Source organism: Gigantopelta aegis, chromosome 6, assembly GCF_016097555.1.
Source record: "Gigantopelta aegis isolate Gae_Host chromosome 6, Gae_host_genome, whole genome shotgun sequence".
Classification (NCBI taxonomy): Eukaryota; Metazoa; Mollusca; class Gastropoda; order Neomphalida; family Peltospiridae; genus Gigantopelta; species Gigantopelta aegis.
The window spans coordinates 55,683,707-55,710,029 of record NC_054704.1 but is presented as its reverse complement, the minus strand read 5'-3'; the positions used below and the strand labels follow the sequence as shown (position 1 = coordinate 55,710,029).

The 26,323-nt window shown below is 38.5% G+C and overlaps 1 protein-coding gene and 1 long non-coding RNA gene across 2 annotated transcripts in view; one reads left to right on the top strand and one right to left on the bottom strand.

Annotated features, from left to right (window-relative positions):
- Positions 1-3,870, top strand: part of LOC121374040 — a 68,951-nt gene extending 65,081 nt beyond the window's left edge. Inside the window, exon 4 of the long non-coding RNA XR_005958178.1 lies at positions 3,342-3,870. This is a non-coding gene — a long non-coding RNA (uncharacterized LOC121374040). The remainder of the gene's footprint in view (positions 1-3,341) is intronic.
- A 10,228-nt stretch (positions 3,871-14,098) lies between these two features.
- LOC121374633 (52 kDa repressor of the inhibitor of the protein kinase-like) lies at positions 14,099-15,031 on the bottom strand. Its single transcript, XM_041501740.1, has one exon. The coding sequence runs from the start codon at positions 15,029-15,031 to the stop codon at positions 14,099-14,101; it is 933 nt and encodes a 310-aa protein (XP_041357674.1).
- Between the last annotated feature and the right edge of the window lie 11,292 nt (positions 15,032-26,323).

Below are 26,323 nucleotides of genomic sequence, written 5' to 3'. Positions count from 1 at the left end.
CTGAGCCCTTAAGAACTCGCTCTGAGTTGGAGCCTGTACTGGGCTGCGAACCCTGTACCTACCAGCCTGTAGTCCGATGGCTTAACCACGACGCCACCGAGGCCGGTGCAATTCTACAGTGCAATTCTCAATTTGCCATACAGCCATAACTACTAAACGAGCCGACCCCGTATAACGTAGATGATTTGCCACTTAACTGGTCGTGTGTTGTTCAGATGTATCTATAAAGTATTCATAAACAATTATGTTCCTTCCCTAATTGCAATTGTTCATTCGTGTTGAATGAATGGGATAACGTGACGGTCAAACGCGCAATCATCGGACCGACGTACACTTAAAGTAACACAATACAACGTGTGTAGTAATGGTGAGTTCTCATTAAGCCTGCAATTCATTTTGAATGCTCCCAGTTTGTCAACAAACAATAACAAAAGTTGATAGCCCTAACTAAAATGTATTTTATTCATTTTTATTTTCATTATTTAAAAACAAATTTTTTATTTTAAGTCTAAGTCCTAAGTATTTTTACATGTTTATATACCGCTAGAGTTTCGAGCATGTCTGTCCCGGGTCCGGTCTCTGGATAGCTAATACTCTGGCGTTATGTACGCGCCCTGCCCAACCAATGTTTATATCCCTGAATATGTATTTGTGGTCACACATACACACCCTGCTGGATGAGCGAGTACCACCTTTTCCATGGGAGTCTTGCAGTTCAATGATGTGAATGTGGCATCCATCAATCGCCCCAGCACAGTTAGGAAAATGCCATCTCTTTTGAAATCCACTTATGACTTCCTTGAGTTCGTCATCTTTAGGAAAACACAGATACTCATCCATAAGGACATTTATTATGGCTTCAGTGACATCATAGCTACATTCTGATACTGTAGAGTTCCCCACTCCACTACAGTTCGATACTCCGCGGTCGATGCCATCCTGTAGATAGCTATACCCACTCGTTTTCGTAAGTCGAGTGGCATACAAACCCAGTTTTCCGTATCACAAATATTCCTGTCCATTCAGAAATTGTCATACCACTCTTGTTGGACCTCTCCACTGTTTAGATTATCCCACCACGTGGATTGCTAATATTTTGCCCAGATATGTTTTTCTTGTGTCAATCCTACAGTGAGTGCAACACATACTTTGTATGGAAAATATCTTCTGACTTTCTTGTGATACGATAACAACCTTTCCATCTCGGACTTGGTAGGAACTAAAGCACATTCAAATCTATCTGCATTTTATATGACTGCACTATTCACCATTGTTAATGTCATGCGAACGCTTCGCATTTTTGCTTTTACTTACATGTGTAAATTTACTCGAGCAAATTTACTCATATGAGTAAATTTTGTGAATTTGTTTGGGGTATTAGTTTCATTTGAAGTTCGAGTACGCTGCCATGGATACGTCTCTCATCTGTATCATGTGTCTGTCTGTCTGTGTGTGTATGTGTGTGCGTATGTGTGTGCGTGTGTGTATGCGCGTATGTGTATGTGTGTGTGTCTGTGTGTGTATGTGTCTTTGTTTGTGTGTGTGCATGCGTGCGTGCGTGCGTGCGTGTGTGTGTCCAGGACAGGGTTACTGAATAGTTGTTCCAGTCATACAATTAAGGGAATTTTTCACGGTAAAGTAAAAATGCATGCCATTGAAAAAAAACATTTTAGTGCAAAGCAAAATAGTGTCGTGGATAATAAAAATAAAATATACCGCGGCAATCTCTACAGGATTGCTGAGTGTGGTGGTAAATTGCAGGGGTTCGTTGCTAGTGGTCATTGGCAGAGACGTCGGTGTAGTAGCCTAATGACTACCAACTATCACGACGGAGTTGGTCAACTGCCAAATATCTCGACTTCTGCGACTGTTCAGTTGCTATAGTCCGTTCCACAGGGAACGCCTTTTTTCATGCTATGTAATGTACTACAAGTTATTTATTTTTAAGCAGATTGTTTTCTAAATAGGACACAAAAATAGTATTTTGTTGTTATTTCCAAAACACTTTTACTTTTTGTCTTACGTCAAACACAACTGAAATTAATTACAAAATACATTTTTATAGAATGATGGGACGGACTGTTATCTGTGCTCTCTTAAAACTCGATTCTCATACTCATACGACCGTTTCGTTGTTAATCTGAGCGTAGCAGTCGAAAGTTTGGAGTGGTGGAAATTAATTACAACGCAACTGTCGAGTTGTCCAACCCTGCATCGACAGTTGATAGTCTGAACCTAGCATAAGGCACCCTGAGTCGTTAAAATTCCCATTGGTTAGAGCCGGTACTTGGAGACGTATTCAGCATCTACCAGCGTCAAGGCTGACTTCTCTTTAACTTTATACATGTTGTTAATTAATTGAATGAGCTGGCTTCTACATAAGCCTTTGAAAGTTAAATGATATGAATACTCTTACGGAAATTACTCTCTTTTTTTCGTTATGGATCCCACTTGCGTTAATGTATATTAAACTAATGTTTTTTAATATTATTATGTTCTGCTATAGAGTGAAATGATGAAATGGCACTACATATACTACGTATAGATTATTAAATGGTAGGCACTCCTCACTCCGTATTGCTATGCAGTGTAGCATGTTATCAACTATTACGTATCATTGGTAAATAATGATGCCATCGTTTGATATCGGGGGCAAGTATTCTGTTGGGGATTCATTTGTATGTAGTATTAATTGTAAGTAAACTGGATTGTAGTCATAATAAACGTTTTTTTACTGCAGTAATTCTACTATTTTATTCTACTCTCTCTCTCTCTCTCTCTCTCTCTCTCTCTCTCTCTCTCTCTCTTCTTGTCCTTCTCTCTCACTCTCGCTGTCTCTGTCTCTGTGTGTGTGTGTGTGTGTTGTCTCTCTCTCTCTCTCTCTCTCTCTCTCTCTCTCTCTCTCTCTCTCCTCGGTATGTGTCTATCTCCCCTCTCTCTCTCTCTCTCTCTCTCTCTCTCTCTCTCTCTCTCTCTCTCTCTCTCTCTCTCTCTCTCTCTCGGTTTCGGTGTGTCTATCTCCCCCTCCTCTCCTCTCTCTCTCTCTCTCTCTCTCTCTCTCTCTCTCTCTCTCTCTCTCTCTCTCTCTCTCTCTCTCTCTCTCTCTCTCTCTCTCTCTCTCTCTCTCTCTCTCTCTCTTTATATGAATTATATAAAAAAACAAATTGGTCTAATTGCTAGCCCCTAATTAACTAAAGACCGCATAATTGGAAGGTGACACAATAACCATTAATTGAATCATATATGCACGCTAAATATATAAATTACATTTGAATATAATTGTAATTGTTACACTGTGACAGTATCAACAGTAATCATGGTTTTGAAACTCAATGTTGCAGGGAAGCTGTACCGACTATGCTAAATGATGCCCCCTTACTTGCCCTAACGTCGATGGTTTCCCAGACTGTGGTGACAGTTGTGTCATGTTGATAGATATTCCAGCTCCAGTGAGCCCTTTAATAGGCTTGTGTCAACATGTCAGCCATCAGAGAGGCAGTGAGCAGTCCCCCGACATGCTCGTCATCTGGATTCCATTACGATACATCACTTGTCTGAAAACCACTGAATCAGATACGTCAAATTCCATTTGGTGCGTTTTACCGGTCTCGGTGGCGCAGTGGTTAAGCCATCGGACTACAGGATGATAGGTACAGGGTTCGCAGCCCGGTACTGACTCCAACTCAGAGTGAGTTCTTAAGGGCTCAGTGGGTAGGCGTAAGGTCACTGCACACTATTCTTTCTCACTTACCACAAACCAACTAACAACTAACCCAATGTCCTGGATAGACAGCCCAGATAGCTGAGGTGTGTGCCCAGGACAGCGTGCTTGAACCTTAAATGGTTATAAGCACCAAAATAAGTTGAAATGAAACGGTGGGGTTTTTTTTATTTTTCACTTGATCATTGTTGTTATTTGTTTGGATTTGTTTTGTTTGTTTTGTTTTTTGTGGGGGTTTTTTGGGGTGTATGTGAGTGGTTGGGAGTTACCGGTATTGAATTACTTGTTGGTGTTTGGTGTTTGGTTTAGGGTTTTGGGTGGTTGTTTTTTCTGTTGCTGTTTTTTTTTTGTAGGGGGTTGGGTTTGGGGGTTTTGTGGGGAAGGGGTAACAGCACCACTAGAGCACATTAATTTATTAATCATTGGTTATTGGATGTCAAATATTTGGTAAATTTTACGTATATTCTTAGAGAGAAAACCCACCGCATGTTTTGTAGCAAAGCACCATATCACAGACAGGACAGCACATACCACGGTCTTTGGTATGCCAGTCGTGATACACTGGCTGGAAAGAAAAATAGCCCATTGGGCCCACAGACGGGAATGAATCCAGTGGCATCATACAAGCGCTTTGCCGCTGGGCTACGTCCCGCCCTCTTGATCTCTGATGTATGACACAGTGTATATGGCATACGAGCGTATATGCCAGCAATGAGGGGTGGGGTAATTTTTATATTAATTCGCCTTTGCATCGCTCCCTCTTTCGTCCTACCACCCCGCCACCCCACACCAACCACTCCAGCTTGCGAATCTAACAATGACCACAATTGTAGTAAAAGTCTAAATGCATTATAGACAATATTACGTCTTGTTAGATGTAAAACAAACAAGAAATACATCCAGGGTAGGTCGGGTCATGGTCCTCGGAAAATGCATTTAAAAAAAAAATTGCTTGGAGCAGGGGAGGTTTGAACTCCACACACACATACATGCTGGCGTGCCAGCACATTGGTGAGTAAAACATAACAGTAATTAGGAAATTTTACATTTGTCGTAAACGATTATGGGCTTTTCTTGCCCTCATCCAACCGTCATTCACACACACTTTATATAATCATATCTCACGACATATTATTTTTAATCGGTCTTTTCCTTTCGTGTGTCTTTACAGAACGATCTAAATAAATCAAAAAAATATAAAGATCTGCTCCGACGTTTTCAAATGCCAGCTTATGAATAATGTCTCGTCAGTGATTATAATTACGTGCCTCAGTGGTTTTGTTATGTTCATTAAAGTTCTAAGCTTTCAATCCGGTTTACTTCCATAAAATAAAAATCGAAGAATATATTAATATGGTACATTTAATTTATACCAAATGCAATGCAGTGCTCCGATGAAGTGTTGCAGAATTTTAACCCATGGCCCGTGCTGATTAAAACTTCAAAAATTCCGGGGTCACCGTCTATTATATAGCTGAATCACAAATATCTTCAAAGCTCAAATCGGACCACCAATGCAAGTCTTTTCGCATTGCTCGATGGTGTAGTCGTTAGGCCGTCGGACTTGTAGGTACTGGGTTCGCATCCTGGTACCGACTCCCACTCAGAGCATATCAGACCGAGGAAGATGCTAGGGTAGGGTAATCATTGTGAGTTACCAACATGTTCTATTTTAAATGCAAATATAATCATTTTGTACAACGGACGACGAATAATGGCTGCGGTGGTGTAGTGGTTAAGTAATCGGCTTAAGGCATCTAGGTACTGGGTTCGCATCCCAGTACCGGCTCCCACCCATTTCGACACATTGGTTAGGTGTAAGATCACTGCACCGACTTGTCTCACTAACAACTGACCACTAACACAGCATGTTTTATGTGAACCGTAATTGAATATAAGCAGGAAAATAAGTATAAACGAAACTGATTTCCGCTATATTCCTAATGATTGCATTTTACAAAACCAGAAATGGTGGTGGTAGTAGTAGTAGTAGTATTAGTAGTAGTAGTAGTAGTAGTAGTAGTAGTAGTAGTAGTAGTAGTAGTAGTAGTAGTTTAAGTGGCAGTCGACTGGTGGTGGTGGTAGTAGTAGTAGTAGTAGTAGTAGTAGTAGTAGTAGTAGTAGTTTAAGTGGCAGTCGACTGGTGGTGGTGGTAGTAGTAGTAGTAGTAGTAGTAGTAGTAGTAGTAGTAGTAGTAGTAGTAATAATAGTAGTAGTAGTAGTAGTAGTAGTTTAAGTGGCAGTCGACTGGTGGTGGTGGTAGTAGTAGTAGTAGTAGTAGTAGTAGTAGTAGTAGTAGTAGTAGTAGTAGTAATAGTAGTAGTAGTAGTAGTAGTAGTAGTTTAAGTGGCAGTCGACTGGTGGTGGTGGTGGAGCATTGTAAAATATGTACAGAGTAAAATCAGCCGCGGCTTCGATTGGTAGTAATATGTGACACTAATTATTTGTGCAAATACTATTTAACTATTGTCAATAAATTAAAAAAAAATTTTGTTTTGTGCAGTTCTTATATTGTATACACTAACGGGTGAAACCAGACAGGTTCTCCTCAGCTAAAAAAAAATGAAAATGAGGGTTGGTAATAAAAACAATTATTAAATGACTCCCCCACCCCCCCCCCCCCCCCCCACCCATTTTTTTGCAGATATATTAGATATTAGATTGATCGGCCTTGGTGGTGGCGTGGTTAAGCCATCGGATATAATGCTGGTAAGTACAGAGTTCGCAGCCCGGTACCGGCTCCCACCCAGAGCGAGTTTTAACGACTCAGTGGGTAGGTGTAAGACCACTACACCCTCTTCTCTCTCTCTCTCTCTCAATCTCTCTCTCTCTCTCTCTCTCTCTCTCTCTCTCTCTCTCTCTCTCTCTCTCTCTCTCTCTCTCTCTCTCTCTCTCTCTCTCTCTCTCTAACCACTAACAACTAACCCACTGTCCTGGACAGACAGCCCAGATAGCTGAGATGTGTGTTCTCAGGACAGCGTGATTGAACTTTAATTGGATATAAGCACGAAAATAAGTCGAAATGAAATGAAATGAAGATGTTAGGTGCCGTATTTTGTATTGGTGTATTGTCTGGGTGTTTTGATACGCTGTTTATTTTATATCAGTTCCATTAAAAAAAAGTATTGAATTAGTCCAATAGAACGTAATGCACTTCCTTAACCCTTCGTTTCTGGGACCCGATCTCTTACAAAGCAAGCCATAACCATTATCCACAGAATACACCACATGTAACACTGATCTCGCCGGTGTAATCAAGGCAACATAGCGATAACCTTAGAACTGTAAAATACCTATTAATTATAGTCTCCCCTGGGGTAGATGTCGCTTTGATGGATGACCGCCATTCAGTTATGTTTATTTCCCATGGGCTACATAAATTAGCCGAAAACCCGCATCAGGAGGTATTGTGTACTTGTTGCAGCGCCATATGTCCCGGAATTCAATTTCAACAGCTTCATCTAACTTTACATGCGATACTGTCGGCCACAATTTAGTTCTGTAGCGGTTGTCTCCGGTGATTTATACGATGATACGAAATATGTTGCATGTTTTATCTCTTATAGTGATGACAGCAATGATATCAAGAGATTGCTGGAAAATGTTTTTACTTTACTTTGTTTGACGGAGTATGGGCGTTTTCCTTCAAATACAGGCGCATATGCAGAGGGGAGGTTGGTGGTCGGACCCTCCCCCACCCCACCCCACCCCACCCCCTTTTTTAATATATTTTTCGATGGAGCATGACACGAGTCCCTAAAAATTTGCTCGTCACAGTTTAGCCACACACGCACACACACAAACACACACACACACACAAACACACAAACACACACACACACACACACACGCACGCACGCACACACACACCGTATAATTTTCTGCATACGCGCCTGAACTGTTATTGAAAAGTCAATAAAGGCGATACCACAAGATACCACAAGATACGAGAATAGCCGCTTGCACAGTAACCGACGAAATCGTATCGGTGTCTTGTTACAATCGGCTATACTCGTGGCTATTCTCGTACGGGGCACTCGCATCGTGTCGCGTCGCCTTTAGTCATATAAAATACATTAGCCAAACACATTGTTTTGCACTTTAGGGTGTATACTACCAAATTAAATCCCATAGACGACAATAGTAACATATGTGGCTAAAACTGCAATATATCAATCGACATAAACACCACAGATATAAATACTACTACCCCTCACCCTTAAAGTGAATCAGAAAAAAATGGGGATCAAGCCGCTCATTTCTGAGATAACGGGTAGCATCTATGACTACCCTAGTTCCGCACAAAATCTGAGTACTTTTTTTACAGGTACCCCATACATGTTCCAAGCACAAGGCTACTTGACACAGTGGTACTAGATGAAATAAAATTGCATACATTTTTAGCCAAGATGAAACTAATTTTTTTACTACCAACACTATTACATTTATAACCAATCACAGGACTTGTGGTGTTCACTTCTCTATCAAACGTTTGCACCTCGAACTTTGACCCAGCTGGAAGTTGTTTGGTTTAGTACTACCTTTAACATTATATGGTAAATATCAGTTGGATTTGCCTAGTACTCATTGTTACTCAGGTCAAGTTTTATACCACTAAGCCGAACGATTGTGACTTTATGAGCGTATACAGATCTTTGCTGCCTTTTCGGCACACACACAAAAAAACCTCAAAACGATCGCTAGAGCACATTGATTTATTAATCGTCGGCTATTGGTGATTCTGACATATAGTCTGAAAGAGGAAACCCGCTACATTTTTTTTTTCATTAGAAGCAAGGGATCTTTTATTTTCACTATCCCCCAGACAGGATAGCACATATTGCGGCCTTTGATATGCCTTTCGTGGTGCACTGGATGGAACGAGAAATAGCCTAATGGGCCACCGGCAGGAATCGATTCTACAGGTATATCGACCGCGCATCAGGTGAGCGCTTTAACCATTGGTCTACGCCCCGCCCCATTGCTCACTCCAGTGATCCAGTTTCACAAAACACAAAACACAAAAAAAAGCTTCAGTGTGCGTCTCGCTTTGATAGCTATGTGTTTCACCTTGAAAAGAGATCTAATCAATGAAGTTTTCATTGATTACACATATATTGATCTGTTTGGTAACTATATACATTGAACAAAGGTGAACAAATTGTGTTTTTATGTAAGGATTACAAAGAACAAAAACCAGTTACCAGCTGCCGTAATACATGCCACTCTTTCCGCAAGTAGAAATGGATATTTGAATATACATGTGTTGATGGACAGCAAACACAGAGAGAGAGAGAGAGAGAGAGAGAGAGAGAGAGAGAGAGAGAGAGAGAGAGAGAGAGAGAGAGAGAGAGAGAGAGAGAGAGAGAGAGAGAGAGAGAGAGACACACACACACACAAAACACACACACACGTTATGCAAGCCTGTAGGAACCAAGAGAATGGAAGGGCTGTGCCACTCCCTCCCCCACCCACCCCCAAAGAAAAGAAAATAAATAAAAATAAATGTACGGTTTTTTTCTTATTCTATGTAAATAAACATAAATATACGGCTTATGCCCCCCCCCCCACACCCCATTTGACTGAACTCCCTCCATTGTAGGCTGTGCCCCCCTCAACACACACACACACACGCAAACGCACACACACACGCATACACACACACACACATTCATACACACACACACCACCACCACCACCACCATCACCATTCCTACGGACCTGTCATGCCATCTCGGCCACTGTAAGCAGCGGGTTATGCTATTTTCAGAGGTCAAGTTGGAAGGCCTGTATCGCAACTTCACATGTGAATGAATGAACTGATTGATTGATCGATTGATTGATTGATTGATTGATTAATGTTTAACGGCACCCCAGCACAAAAATACACATCGGCTATTGGGTGTCACAAATGGTATGGACGTGTGTAGTGCTTTCTCTCTGATAGTCCATTGGGTATAATTATAAATGTAAGAAAAGTTATTTCCAATATAATAAGAGTTATTTTATCATATCGTATTCACAGTGAAGTTGTTTAAGACACAAAACAGAAAACACAGGATGCAAAGTGAAAAAGAAATAAAATATATAGTCCATTTTAGAATGCAATGTGATGTGTGTTTTAAATGCTTAAGCAAATATGATACGGGCACATTATCAGTCATCGAATCTTATGCCGCTTGTGTTTTAAATGTTCAAGCACGTTTGTCGTGTGCACATGCTATCATTTACCGAGATATTTTGTCCGAGGCATATTAACTGGAATTGTTCAATTGTCTAAATAGCATCTATTGGTCTCTAAAATTGGTTGTTATTAGTTTGATGTGGCTTTTTCTCTTCTTTTTCAATTGCATCTCTCTCTCTCTCTCTCTCTCTCTCTCTCTCTCTCTCTCTCTCTCTCTCTCTCTCTCTCTCTCTCTCTCTCTCTCTCTCTCCCTCCCCTCCCTCTCTATCTCTCTCTATCTCCCTAACTCCCTTCCTCCCCCTCCTCTATCTCCCTAACTCCCTTCCTCCCCCTCTCTCTCTCCCTAACTCCCTCCCTCCCCTCCCTCTCTCTCTCTCTCTCTCTCTCTCTCTCTCTCTCTCTCTCTCTCTCTCTCTCTCTTCTCTCTCTCTCTCTCTCTCTCTCTCTCTCTCTCTCTCATTCGTACTTACCTTTTATAATGAACTTCATGTTAATTTCATATTAATTTGATAGTAAATCTCCAACTCCCTCAAGTGCAATAATTAGACACACACCCAACGTTGCTACTGAAATGTCACGTGTAAAGGTTTATGACGTCACAATGTAGTAAATATACATCATTATCCGAGCTTGTGTGTCGTACTGATTTTACGAAACGAGTGTCAGGATTTCTGTATTGCCCGAGCGAGAGCGAGAGTAATACATAAATCCTGACACGAGTTTCGTAAAATAAGTACAACAAACACGCGAGTGTAATAATTTCTTTATTATCCATATTATTATTGTAATTTTATTTATCAATAGCAATGCCCAAGGACCGTCTCAAAATGTTTCAACCACAACTAGGAGACGACGAAATTATTTGATATATCACATGCACAATCTGAGCTAGGACTGGGGAAGCAACGTCATGTTATGGCATCGCTTCACAAAATTTCGTCATTACACTTGTTATTACACGTGTGCATCGTATGATTATTATTAACCCGGTTATGTTGAACCATGTGGATAATAAAGACAGATACAAGTCACGGTTTCCCATCATTTTTCTTTCTTTTTTAAATTATTATTATTATTTCAAATATATATTTTAATTAAGGAATGTTACAGAAACGATCGCATACGGGGTCGAGGAAGAGGCTAAAGTAGGTAGTGATTGTGAGTTGTCGACATGCAAGTTGAATACAAAGAGAATCATATTTATTTGATAATGAGTCGGACATTGATATAATAAAAATCAAAATATAAATTTGAACTGTCCTACTTAAAATCAGTTACGTGTCAAACAAAATTATAGGAGATGTATGTGTATAACTATTTTAAAATAAATATCATGTTACAGTAATCCTAAGTATTTATTTAGAATGTTAAACTAATTTTCTGATTATCTTCTAAGAAAGAGAAACAGTACTATAAAAATGTATCTTTTATCGTATTCAAAACACCCGCTGTAGTGATCTTAAAACAGTAAAATAAAAAGACTGTAATCACGTGCTATAGCTACTTTTTATAATTTATTTATTAAATTCCAGACAAAGTGTGAAACCCATTAAATACAGCTCCAAAGTTGGCAACTCACGATTGTGTTTGACTCGAGATCAGTACCGTCATACCGATATTCATACCATGATGGGGCAGAGGCCTTCTTTGCATTAACGCCTGTAGTTTTCATCAGACATAAGAACAGGTGAAAGTGAAGTGTTTATGACGTTGACAAATATTCAGGGCTCGAAATAGTGGCCTCCGAAAAGCAAGAAGCAGTCCATTTTGTAGACCTAGCAGGTGTAATAGAAATTCACCTGTTAAAACCTGTTTGGATCGCGCTTTTTGTTATATTTTAACAGGCGCGGATCCAGGATTTTTCAATAGGGGGTGCGCGAGGGGGCATGCTCCCCCGCGAAATTTTGAAATTTAAGTGGCCTGAAACGCGATTTCCTCGCATCTGAGTAACAAAATAGCTATATTAACGTATGTTTTTGGTATTGTCATACTGTTTTTGTTATCTTCTAAATTTCATAAACTCTGGTCTCTTCTTTTTTTTAAAGTTAAAGTGGTCATCTCTCCTTCCCATATTAGGCTGGTTTTCCGTTGACTGCGGCTGCCGGTAAATGGGAAGAAATATCGAAACAGTTGTTTCAGTAATATACATTGCTTTGAACAACTGGGCCAATGTGTATCAACAGCCATGGTATGTAATATCTTGCTGCTAATCTGAAAGAGTAGCCCCTGGAGTCGCGGCAGCGAGTTTCCTTTCTCATTGTTTTGTGGTCCTTAATCATATTTCTGACGCTATATAAACGTAAATAAAATGTGTCGAGTATATTGTTAAACAAAACATTTCTTTCTTTCTGCAACTGGTGTACTAGTATATTTCAGGTCATGTAAAATCGTCGATGATATTAGTAAGTCATTCCTCTGTCTAAATCAACGAAAACTTGTAGGACCATGAATGTCATTTGTATTATTTATAATCCATTATTAGACCAAAATGAATATTCTAATCCGTGGCTCTTTGCCTTATAAATAAAGGCCCCAATTGAAACGTACATTTAATGGGCGGATGACCACTTGACTACTACCCAAGCGGTAAAAAAGGAGGAAAACTAGACTTATAACTTATTTAAGTACTTTGTCACGGGGATCCTACAATACCCGTAACTAAATGAAACACGATTATCCAAATATCTCTCCTAACTGTATATCTATTAGATCTCTCTGTAACGGGCAGTTATACCCGCGTGGCTCGTCTAGGTATGAACAGAGATAAGATCTTATATAAAGTATATATAATATAGCACGTTTAGTTCACTAGAAAACACAATACACTTTGGAATCTGTATTAATCTACGCTGACAAATGTACTGCCGCAGTAGTTAATTAACAACAACAAATAGTAACAACCCAGAACTGATCACTTAATTAGTTAATCACTAGGTGTCTAGTTTACACAATATTCTAATCACTTCATCGTGACACAACACCCACACGTGTGATAACTGACAAACGCTTCCAGGGGAACTTAATTAATAAAGGAATTACAACTCTATTCCTAACTGGTTAATTTTTCATTAACCCTTAACTACTCATTCAGTAACCTTGTAATACGGAATTAATACTGGTACCTATCACAATAAAGACAATAACCTACGGTTTACCTAGGTCCTCTAGGATGACTGGTTAAGCTTTATATATATTAGAACAGTGAGCCCACAGTCTACTGCGTCAGATTACCGGCAACACCGTCTAATTAATATTGGTATAATACAGTATTAAAATATTTAAAGTCACATCAATCACATCAAGGTTATACAACAGAGCAGAAATAATATTTACCAAGTCCAAACGGACAACGTTCCCCCTGGAAGCCTTCCTATGTTTCTCCCTGATATCTCTAAAACCCTAGCTATTTATTATAAAATCCCAGTATCGCCTGGGGGTACATCGCGGCACCGAACACCTACAAATGATATTTCCACAGCGACCAAGACGACAATTTTCCTTAGTCGCCAAAATCACGGTCGTCAAAACCGCACTCGCAGAGGTATTACGTAACTACTGGCCACATGGCCTCCGCACCTGGGCTGGGTGTGTATTAGGCACAGCTCGACCACGGTCGCGCGGAGGTATTACGTAACAAAGTGACCACCTGGGCTTAAGTGCCTATTGGAACTGCACACGGCCCTCTAAAACAATTAATATCGCCACAGGCGAAAAGAAATAAGAGCATGTTCCGTCACATACTTCCAAAATACAAAAACAGCTTCAATTTTGTTAATCTTGGTTACTGGTGACTTCTTGTTACTTCACATTTCTATTTGTTGGATCATAAAATGCAAATTTCAAATTCAGCCTTTAGTTTTACTTTGCATAAAGTTAACAGAAACTTTGAAGATTCCATACACAAGACCACAAATACCAAATGAGATATGCGGTACAAATTCAGAATTGATTTACAATTCAAGGATAGGACGATGAGGACACCCCCCCCCCCCCCCCCCAAAAAAACCCCAACAAAAAAACAAAAAAAAAAAAAAAATAAAAAAAAAAAAAAAAAACAATAACAAACAAACACGTACTATCTTCTCTATTCGTTTCTATGGATATAAGCCCAACCATCTTTTATAAAGATGAAATGGGAATCTAGGATATGTTGAATGCAACTCGAGAAACAACAAAACACGTCTGTATTGTCTTTAACTAAGTGGGTGTAGCAGCAACATTCGTCTCGGGTGTTTTCCTGCAAATTTGTCAATAACGGCGCCAACGTCGACACGAATGTCCCTATGTATATGAAGCAGGATGAGAGCATTAAATCGTTCCTCGGTCATTGTTGAGCGCAGTGGGGTTTTGATTAACTTCAGGGATGAGTTACTTCTCTCAACGGCTGCACTTGTCACGGGTATGATATGCAGAATACGCAACAGCATAGCAATATTAGGAAACAGTTTTTCATTCATTGCTTCTAGTGTTTCCTGTATTGAAGATGGAGGGTCATCAACTCCAACCCATTTTCGTTTCCACAGTTCGATCTCATGTTCAAAGGAGTACACGCAAGGAAGGTCATCTTTATAGTGAGATTTTAGTGCTGCTACACTGTCATCAGAAAGAAGTTGAAGGTTAGCTGGGCAGAGACCCAAACCGCGCACAACTGTGGAACTAAGCTGGCAGAAGCGTATCCTCATTTGTGAGATGATTCCATCTAGATATGGTATGAAGACAGCTCGTCTCCAGTATGTCTTTGGTGTGTCACCATGAACGTTTGCTCGCAATGTTTGTTGACCACACCGACGTGGTACGGAAATCTCAATATTTGCTACTCTTCCCATTTTGAGTATATCGGGGAATATACAGTTCTTGAACTTTTCCTCTGCTTTATTACGCATATCCTTAAAGGTGTCAATAATTAACTGGATTTCCTGGTATGCCTTGATGACATCCATCGTAGTACCCTGTAGCATTACGGCTAGAGCGGATGTATAACCAAAGAGGTATTTAGCACACTTGAATGCTACAATGAACGACGAAGTTGTAATCTGACACAAAAGACCATTTGCGTCAGTGACGTTTTTGGCATCCCACTTCATGCCAGAATTATTTTTTGATCTGATTTCCTCGAAGCATTCCATGTATCTTGTTCAACCCAACGAGTTTCACACAACAATTTCACTTTCTTAATTGTTATTTTTGTATCATTCTCCTGTACATTGTACTGTTCGATGCATCCCTCTATAAACCTCTGTCGTTTGGGGGAATATTTGAAGAAGATTCCAACTTTGGTAATTGTAGATAACATACAATGTATTTCATTCAAAGAGGAAGATTTTGACAAGGCAAGGTTTAGGTCATGACTGCTACAATGGAAGTAAGGAGCATGCAGTGCAACTTTCGAAAAATTAGCTGAACCGCCATTTTTGACCCCCGACATATTACCAGCACCATCATAGGTTTGAGCCCTGCAGTTTTCTGGTTTAAGACCCAATTTCCTTAGCACTTTTAGTATCTCGGCACATACCGCTTCCCCTGTCGTGCGTTCACATGCTACATATTCAACTAGTCGTTCAGTCACAGTACAGTCTTTCGTGTAACGGAGAACAATACCTAGTTGTTCCCAGTTCGAACGGTCTGTAACTTCGTCAGCTTCAATCGCATATAGAGGTCCGATGCTCTGACTGTTTATTTCTTTTATTATTTCCACCTGTAAATAATCTTTAAGGCAAAGTAAAAGCTCATTTTGTGCAGTGTTTGAAACATAACGAGCATTGCATGCACATGTGTCAAGATGCTCTTTTAAAACAGTATCCCCAGCATCTACTCTAAAATTTATAAGTGATAACAAGTTTCCACGGTTCAAAACATTTTGAGATGATATCTCATCATCTCTGTGACCCCGGAGAGCAATACCATGTCTCCCACAAAACTCAATACATTTAATTATAGACGCTAGAATTTTTCTGTTTCGTTGAATCAATTCCACCCCCTTTGCAGACAAATTACAGTCAATTCTCTTGGATGGATTTAAATGTGTTCCAACAAAGGCTTGCATACGCGCTTCGGACGATTTGTGATAGTCCAAGACTGAATGGTCATGCAAGTCTTTTTTAGCATCATTCCAGTTTTGGAAACTCTTCGTGATCAACAGTTTAGCTCTTTGTCCATGCAGAGGCATTGTTGGAAACAACACACAAGGCAAACAAAACAGTCCGTCCAGCTTCGATGAATAGGACACGAAAGTATATATATTGAACCATTCTCGTTGACAGTATCGTTTCTTGATACCACCAACGGCACTTTTATCACTGTAGGTCTTGACAGGAAATTTAAAGTTTAAATTTGGACTTCTCTCGTCAATTAATCGTATTTTGATTTGGTCGTCGATATCTGCATTACTTGTGAAATTACATATATCCAGTTCCACTGGTGCAGTTGTAATGGTATCTGATGGTAAGGGTGACTGGGCCTGGACATTTGGGCGTTGTTTCTCCCTACAATAATATTTTGAATACCAATATTAAATGAACAACAATGACACTTTTATCGATTTTGGGATTTTCTATTTCACACTTACTCTAGCTAGGGTCTCTGGCAGAAAACAGGTAAGGTGAGGATATATCGCAAGCAAAGTAGCAAACGAAGCACAAAACAGGGAGCTGTATGAATCACTTTCTAGAAGACTATCTTGAGCTTTTATTTCTTTAATTTGCTTGTATATGTAATTAGGAACTTAATACTATCGATCCTTCGACTCAAGCATGTCAGGTTAGCGTTACGAAGCCAAAATGATGGTCCTTCGATTGTCTGTCGTTGTCGTTTCTGAGACCATAGGTTGGGCATCGCACACAATTAATATTATTAAAAATATAAACTTAATTGTTCTAGTACGTTGCATTTGACTGGTTGTACACATTTTTAATTCGATCTTTTAACCGTGCATATATTTTCCCTGTTTGTGAAAAATCTAAACATACGGATATGAAACGTTTTCTGAACAAAATTAAATTATCGATTCGTTTCATGGGGGGTGAAGGATACTGTAAATGCATGATATAATCTAAAAAGGCACATCACATACTTCACGTATTAACAGTGTTTTTAGAATTTCATAAAATACGACTCTCAAATGTTCTAACACTCAATGCACTAGTTCAAATAAAATCAAATATCAGAATGAGTCATTGACGTCATTTTACATGATTCCTACAAAAATAATAAACCGCCATTAGAAGGATGGACAATTTTCACTGCAAAATTACCACAGAACATTTTCTGTTTCATGATTATAAATGCATCAGACCATGTTTAACCGAAATGAAGAATAAAAACAAATGTGCCATTTATGAAAACTGGATTTTTGTTACTTACGATGTGGCCGTACAGTCACTAGACGTAAAAAAATCGGTGATTCTTCGTTTCATCGCGTTCAGCGCGTAGAAATAATAATTAAGACAAACCCAACGTCATAGGAAGTGATGTCAGACATGACATTTAAAGGGACATTCCTGCGTTTGCTGCATAGTAAGATGTTTCCAACTAATAAAATATTTCTACGATTAAACTTACATATTAAATATATTTTCTTGTTTAGAATATCAGTGTCTGTATATTCAATGTGTTTTTGCCGTCTTAATATTTGTAAGAAGCCCAAACTGGATATTGGCTTCAACTAATTTCGTACGTACGAAAAAATAGTTTTCAGAAAATAAAATGAAAGTTATCCTAGTACAAATATTAAAGCAGTCAGAAACATGTTTAATATACAGTCAGTAACATTTTATGCAGAAACATATATTTGTTATGTAATTACAATCATTAAAAAGTCTCTGTTGGTCGATACCATCTTAAAAATTGCAGCAAACTCAGGAATGTCCCTTTAAGACGATTTTCATGAACAAAATATAATTTAAAGACTCTTGGGAAATAAGTGCATTTTTGTGTAATTCCACTCTAGTGTATGCTATAGTTAAAAAAAAAATAACTTGACCCCAAAAATAGGGGGGGGGGGGGGGCGGGCCCCTTGGGCCTCCCACTAAATCCGCGCCTGTTTAATTACTTGATGCTGTAAAATACATCACAGAGGTCCTAATTTTTCACGCACTGTCCCAAATCCTCCACTCACCCCGTGCTGTCATTTCCAGTAGGCCATATGTTTTTAGCAGACCATTTTTCTTTTGAACTGCTGAAAAAAAAACCCAGGCAGGCCTATTTCACTTCTTAATTTGAGCCCTGAATATTGTATATACAAATGTTTTGAGCCCTGAATATTGTATATACAAATGTTTTTAAACCGAGTAAAGGGGTAAGTTGGGTGCCCCTCTTTGTTGGCTATTTATATTACCCTACTCCCCTCCTCTCCCCCCCCCCCCCCAAAAAAAAAGAAAGAAAGAAAGAGGAAAAGAAAGGCATGATTATGCCTTTACAAACCGTGTATTTATTGTTTTTATTTTATATACGTTCACCCCTACAGGTCAAAATAAAATGTTATATATGTACTCTTTTCACCTACATATTAAAAAATATATACATTAAAAAAAATTGTAATAATAATAATAAAATCTAGGTAAACGTATCATTTTTCTTTTTATACCTTATACACCTGTGTGTTTAAGATTCGACTTACTACGTCAGTTTGAAGTGACCCGGCCTCAGGTTACATTCAAGATTGTTGTCGGTGAAGATATCCTGTTTATGATTACATTTTGAAAGTATTAACTGCTGATCAATGTAAGGTCATATCCTAGCATTAAATCATCACCCCATATTAGATATATCACGGGCGGCACAGTGTAAAAACAAATAGCGGTACAGCTCGAGGTTGCGAGACGCTCCTTTCAAATTCAACTGTGAAGGATATTTTCACAGATACAACAGATATAACCCACAAAAAAAAAAAAAAAAAAAAAGTGGTACGGTCATGTAGCATTTTGTGTACGTACTATATGGGCGACCCCTTAGGAGGGCTGACTGAGATCGAAGGTGCAAAGCAAAAAGTTTTAAGGAGTTCATGGGTATGCCTCCCCTTAAAATTCGTCTCTGCCTTAAGATTTACTACCAGTAATATTTTTTATTTAGAATTATTCCAGCCCCCCCCCCCCCCCCCCCCCCCCCCCACACACACTCCGCCGTGCCTGGCCGGTTTTACCGTCTGCGTCGCCCCTGTGTATACTACTACTGAGTATAGGTGTACAATTTATGTCCGGAATAGAATTTTATAAGGGCGGGTCCAGGAAATATTTAGGATGCAAGGGCAAAGAGGCACATGGACCAATTTATGAAACAGGCAACTCAATGAAAATAAAATTAAAATGCTCAAGAAAAAAATTAGGCCCTTGAATATATTTAGAGGGGACAGGTCCCCTGGACCATCCTTGAATTCGCTTCTAGGAAAGGAAAGAACATTTTCAAAATATCAACGTTTGGTGTCAAACATAATATGGTTATTTGTATTGATAGTGAAAGAAGAAACCCGCTGCTGATACATACGCTACCATTACCGAAGAACATACATCACCTAACACCACCACCACACCCGCGTCTCGCGTGCCTTTATTTGGAAATGCACCTCGTGTAGATAAGTGCATTATGACGTCATAATTGTTGTTACGTAATCTTCACTTGGCAACATTTAACTTTAAGTGTGTCGCTCGATGTTGACCATCAAGGTAAGGATTTAAGTTTTTAAAAGTTAATAATTATACACAGCAGAAATATTCTAAACATACGTTGGTTCCGTTGTTCTCTGTAGTGTTTCCCTGTTTAGACCAGTATATGATTTTCATCAATTGTCAGTTCAATCATTAATTTCCTTATATGAATTATACAGACATGAACAATAGTATCAACATCAAGAAAAGAAAGAAACAATACATGTTATAATGGTTACAATATCCTAGCACAATTATAATTTATATACTAGTAACAATATTTAACAAGTGACAATGCCATTAGGTAGAAGGTCTAGCAACTGAAAGTAGAAGACGTCTTTGTTCAAAATCTCATAGCAATACTGTCCTTTGATTGGAGCAATATGTGCTGGGCAGAGAAGTAGAAAGAATAGTTTCTCAGTGTCTGTTAATGGAATGAATGTTGGGTTTAGTTTTCTATATAGTATGTTTCTGCGTTTTGTAAGGCCTCAACATTTTATTAAAAAGTGTAATTCATCTTCAACACTCGAGTTGCAAATTTTGCATATCCTTTTGTGTTGTTCAACATTTTTGTACCAACCAATTTCGATTTCAAGTCATGGGGCACATATTCTTGTTTTTTGTTATGGCTTGCCGGAAGTTTGCATTTTTGTCAAGATATGTTGCGCATGTTTAGGGATGGTCGATATGTTTATAGTAAAGTAGGGTTTTTTTATGTAGATATTTTGTGATTATAGTACTGTTGGTGAGTGTTTTGTAACTGTGTTGAGATATATTATTTTTAAAATGTATGCCGTTTGCGACAATGGGCTTTAGCAGAGAAGTATCAATCCCATTTTTGTCACACATCATGTTAAAATAGTTGTGCCAACTTGTTTTGTTGGCATCTGTCCCTTTGCTGCATTGTACAGCATCGATAAGAATCATTCTGGATTCACTTAGATTTTCCAAATGTGCCCGGTACTTAATCATAGTGTTGTAAATATCCACGATTAAAGGGTACCTATTAAGTTCGCTTTTGCAAGCGATATTTATTTAAGTTATTTATTTATTTATTTATTTTCCCACTTAGAGTGTAAATTTGCACAAATTATTATGAAATTTTTGAAAGGGTTCGTTTTCCATTGTATCGAAGAATTTGGTGTAATCATGTTTCTTTAGCATTCCAATGGAATTGGTTCCATTGGCTTTACAAGGGTATCAAATAATTTGTTGTAGATTATTGGAGGTGGTGAGATACCCAGAAAACTGTTATTGATTTTGAAGAGTTTTTAAAGCTTTATTGAAAAAGTTTGTTTTAGTACTAGTAAACTGTCCTCGAGAGTTTATGGTGCATCCCAGATACGTATGTTCTTGTGTTTGATTTAGTTTGTTATCCCCACAATAAAATTTGCTATCAAGTTTTGTTTTAGCGGGTTTGTTTTGAGGGTTTTTTTGTTATGGTCATAACGTTTGATCCCTCAATGTTTATAGTAAGATACCATGTTGAGCAAAACTATTTTAGAGTGTTTAAACAATTTTGAAGGCCGTCTTCTGACTGTGAGAGAAGCAAAAGGTCGTCAGCCCATAGCAAGTGAGAAAGATTTTCGTTATGTGAATGAACGGGGTCGCATGTTTTTGATGAAAAATTAGAGATCATTAAGAACAATGTTAAAAAGGGATGGGCAGAGATTATCTCTTGTCTTAATTCCTTTGTTAGAAGATAATGTGGATGTTAATCCGTTACTGTATTTTAGTGCAGTTTGATATGGACTGTACATGTTCTTAATCATGTTATAGAATTTACTACGAAACCCCTGTCGGTGTAGTTTGAGTAAAATACTTCTCTCCACACATTATCAAAGGCTTTGCTGAAGTCAATAAAGCATAGGTGATATATCTAGATATTGCACTTCTTAATAGGGTTAATCTATGCCGTAACTACATTTTATTCTTTATTTTCAAAGAAGGTTCTCATGAATAAATTGATTGTCTTGTACTTTGTACTTAAAGAACCGAATGATAACCAAAAGCAAGAAGCTGACAAAGACTCATAATAAACATTGCAGCTTTACAGATACCAGTACTCTTTGTATTACTCAATGAACTTCCTCTGTACATCACACAGCTGATTAACAATAGTTGTCAGCTCATCCTGAAGATGATGTTGATCTTCCAACCACTTCAAAATGTTTGTAATAAATATCTGTACAAGGGCTTCATATAGCATAGTAAGACCTCTTATGGCGCAGTGAAACTAGCACACTAGAGCACATTGATTAATTAATCATCGGCTATTGGATTTCAAACATTTGGTAATTCTGACTCGTAGTCATCAGAGGAAACCTGCTACATTTTTCCTAATGCAACAAGGGATCTTTTATATGCACTTTCCCACATACAGGATAGCACATACCACGGCCTTTGATATACCAGTCTTGGTTCACTGGCTGGAACGAGAAATAGCCTAATAGGTCCATCGACGGGGATCGACCCCAGACCGATCGCGCATCAAGCGGGCGTTTTACCACTGGGCTAAATCTCGCCCCACTGGAAACGGTATCAAGGGTATATGTTGACGAAATTAATACTAGTATATGTCTAATAATTAAAGAAATATAAAGAAAAGGTTTTTAAAAGAGTTTTTGTTTATTTAGTAGCTATAATCAGACAAGCTGCTACGGCTTATATTTAATAAATCTGACTTTATCATCGCTAGAAAATAGCATTATTGACCCGGAGACATCCATATTGGAAGCGCTCTTTAATATCTAAACTTTCATAAATACCCAAAAATCAATAAATGTCTGTTTTTAAACTGTGTTATAACATTTTCAACCTTTCTAAAGGCTTACAATGTCAAAGAACTGAAGAGAATAAAGACTATATCGCAACTAGATTCAAACATATCAAAAGTGAGGGCGGCCATATTGATGACGCCATTTGACCATGTTACTCCACAGGTATTCTGATAATTTTTACCCTGGAGATTGTCTGGATCCACACTTTGAAAAAAAAAGGTAGCTGGTAGTACGATAGTTGCCACTTCGGCCATTTTTCGAGCAGTTTGCATTTGTTCCCTTGGATCATCCACATGCATATCAAATACACAAAACAGTATCGCACGACTAGAACGCATATTGTAAGGGAAAAGTTCATACAAAAAGACTCCTTGTTGTAACTAGATAGGAGTAGCCAGTATGGCTGTAGCAGGTTTCCTCTCATACTAACTCATTAACATCTATATTGTACAAGAAGCCTAAGAAGTGTGAACAAAATAAGAAGCCTGAAACTTGGGTCTCACTAACGGGTGCCATGATAGTTCCTAATTGTGACACCTGCTGTGGTTCGCATATCCATTTCTGTTTTAATACACCTGCACTGTTAAACCATTTCAAATCTGCACCGGCCTCGGTGGTGTGGTGGTTAAGCCATCGGACATAAAGCTGGTAGGGACTGGATTCGCAGCCCAGTACCGGCGTCCACCCAGAGCGAGTTTTTAACGGTTCAATGGTTAGGTGTAAAACCACTACACCCTCTTGTCTCTCACTAATCACCAACAACCCACTGTCCTGGACAGACAACCCAGATAGCTGAGGTGTGTGCCTAGGATAGCGTGTGTGGACCTTAATAAGTGATAGATCCTAGTTTTTAAACATTACGGTGTACTTTTCATTATCAAACCTGTTGGGGGTTTTTTGGTTGGGTTTTTTTTTTTTGGGGGGGGGGGGGTTGACAAGTGAAATCAGACATTATTTACATTTTATTGTCTAGATTATCCATTTCCGAGCATCCGAAGTGTTTATGGACATCCTGATGTTTATACTACCACGAAATTTTTAAATATACTCTTTAAAACAAGTAGGGGAACATGAAATATTAAAACATACGTTTTGAGCACAGACATCCTAGTAAAGAACGTTCAGGTCTGTTTATCAACACACCGAAACACATTCCATAGTTTGCACATGCATCACGCAGTTGCCCCGTACACGTGCGTGGGATGTCATTCTTGATTTTGACAATTTCCAGGAAGGTCCATTAATCACTGTAGAACATTATTTGTGTCAATCCTTTTCATTCTGTTGATCATACAGTTGTTACTGTTTTGTTATAGTAATTTTTATTGTTTGAATTTGCGATTTACTGATAAAAAAAACCGTCAACTTTCAATTTCACTTCTGACCCTAATCGTCCTTAAAGATCTTTGGTGGTCATAAAACCTACTGTAATACTGAACTACCGATTGTAATGTTTGCCCAATTATCTCACTATTATCATATAACCATTCCCTACAGCTAATATACCTTACAATTTTGGCAATTGTAAATTCTTATTCGAGTCCCCTAATTGTTTTGAAGAGTATGTATAAACCTCAAGTACTTCTGAGAAAGAAAGAAATGTTTTATTTAACGACGCACTCAACACATTTTATGTACGGTTATATGGCGTCAGACATATGGATAAGGACCACACAGATTTTGAGAGGAAACCCGCTGTCGCCACTACATGGGCTACTCTTCCGATTAGCAGCAAGGGATCTTTTATTTGCGCTTCCCACAGGCAGGATAGTACAAACCATGGCCTTTGTTGAACCAGTTATGGATCACTGGTCGAAGCAAGTGGTTTACACCTACCCATTGAGCCTTGCGGAGCACTCACTCAGGGTTTGGAGTCGGTATCCCATGCCTCGACTGGGATCCGAACCCAGTACCTACCAGCCTGTAGACCGATGGCCTACCACGACGCCACCGAGGCCGGTCGTACTTCTGAGAAGTAAATGTCTATTTTAGAGGGTTTTCCCCTGGTTTAACGTCACAGACTCTTGTTTCACTTTATAGTAACTTTATACGGATGTGTTACAGGTTTATAGATTAATCAAACATGGTGGTCCATTTTCACGGGCGGAAATTAGGGTCTGTGACTAAAATTATTATGACAATGTTTGTGCGGAACTGGAGTTGTCAAGGACACAGTTCACTTTCGAATAAGAGTTAATTCATTAAGGGGACCCTGCAACAATCAAGTAACGCAAAATTTGGCATTATTATACACACATTACCCGATGTAATGAACATTTTGTAAAGCTAAGGCCGCCTCAACGCTATTCAGTACCACACACACACACACACACAAACACACACACGGACACACACACACACAGAGACACACACACAGAGACACAGACACACACAGACACACAGACACACACACAGACACACACACACATACACACACACACACACACATACATGTACACACACACAGACACACACACTCACACAGACACACACACACACACACACACACCCTCTTTCCCTGTCATGACGTAATGTAACCAATATTATTAGATATTCTTTTTTATTTGTTTGTTTGGTTTGGTAATAAATACTGGAGATAAAATTAGCCTATCTTCTTCTTTATATTGGGTAAGCATTAAAATGATTTTTAAATGATGGGTTCTCTGACTTGATTTTGCCTGTGATATTTTATATGAGTGTACAGTGGAGCATGTGGCCGGTGTAAATCTTAATTTGATGATAGGATGATTTATGTTTCTTTAATGAAGAAACCTAATCGAAAATATTGTCAAATTAACTACGTACACGAGAGTAATGTCCCGTTATTTCGTATTCGATATATCAACGGTAATATCATCACTGCAAAATGTTTCACATGACTGGGTCCATGTGTTAGTGTTTTTTGTCAATACAAATATACATGTATATCAATCTAATTAAAATTAGCTCCACTATTGCAGAATCCTGCCAGTGATTTAAAAATAATTTGAAAACATTCCGAATTATCCTGAGGGTATACGACATGTTTCGTGTGAATTACGAATGCCTTAAAACATGTTTTATTTTATAAAATAAATAATTTGTAATGTAAAACTGAAGACTGATTTAGTTTTTTTTAATTTTATAAATAAATAAATAATTTTTAATGTAAAATTGAAGACTGATAACCCACCCCGTACGTATTGGTATGGTTCGCTGTACTGCGGCCACTAAAATAGACTCGCCCGATATTTTTAGAATTTGTATGCTCCCAAATAACATTATAAAAGGCGAAGTGTGATTGGTCAATATTTAAATTATTATTTACAGACGAAATGTTACCTGGACATTGGGGACTACGCAGTGTTGTTAGTTTTAAATCACTGGCAGGATTCTGCAAGTAAGGTTTTGATTGGTGGACATGAGCTCCAACTGGCTCTTTAGATCCACATGTAATAGTGGAGCTAATTTTAATTAGATTGCATGTATATGATTAATATTTATGTCACACAAATGCATTCAGTACTTTTTTACTCGGCAACTTATGGCGTATGTGAAGATGTTGGTATAATGTCAGGACTGGCAGCCAGAATGGAATATGAACATTCTTTGCAAAAATTAGAGTTGACTATTTTTTCTCTCTCTCTCTCTCTCTCTCTCTCTCTCTCTCTCTCTCTCTCTCTCTCTCTCTCTCTCTCTCTCTCTCTCTCAAAAAACATCAGATGAAATACGTAGGTGACTGCAATCCAAGACAAAATATCACATGAATCATGTATGTGATAATCTCCACGTCAGAAGAAAGAATTATAGGAGACACACGTTTAAACAAATTAATTAATATTAATTACAAATAAAAAGACAGTGACTTTTGAAAAGCTAATATATTATAAAAACATTTGCAACAACTTTTATTTTTACAAAAGTGTCAATATTATCATATTCACTATAAATCTGTAAATTAATTTAACTCATAAATATGACAATAAAGTCTAATATTAAATATGCTGTATTAACAAGTGAA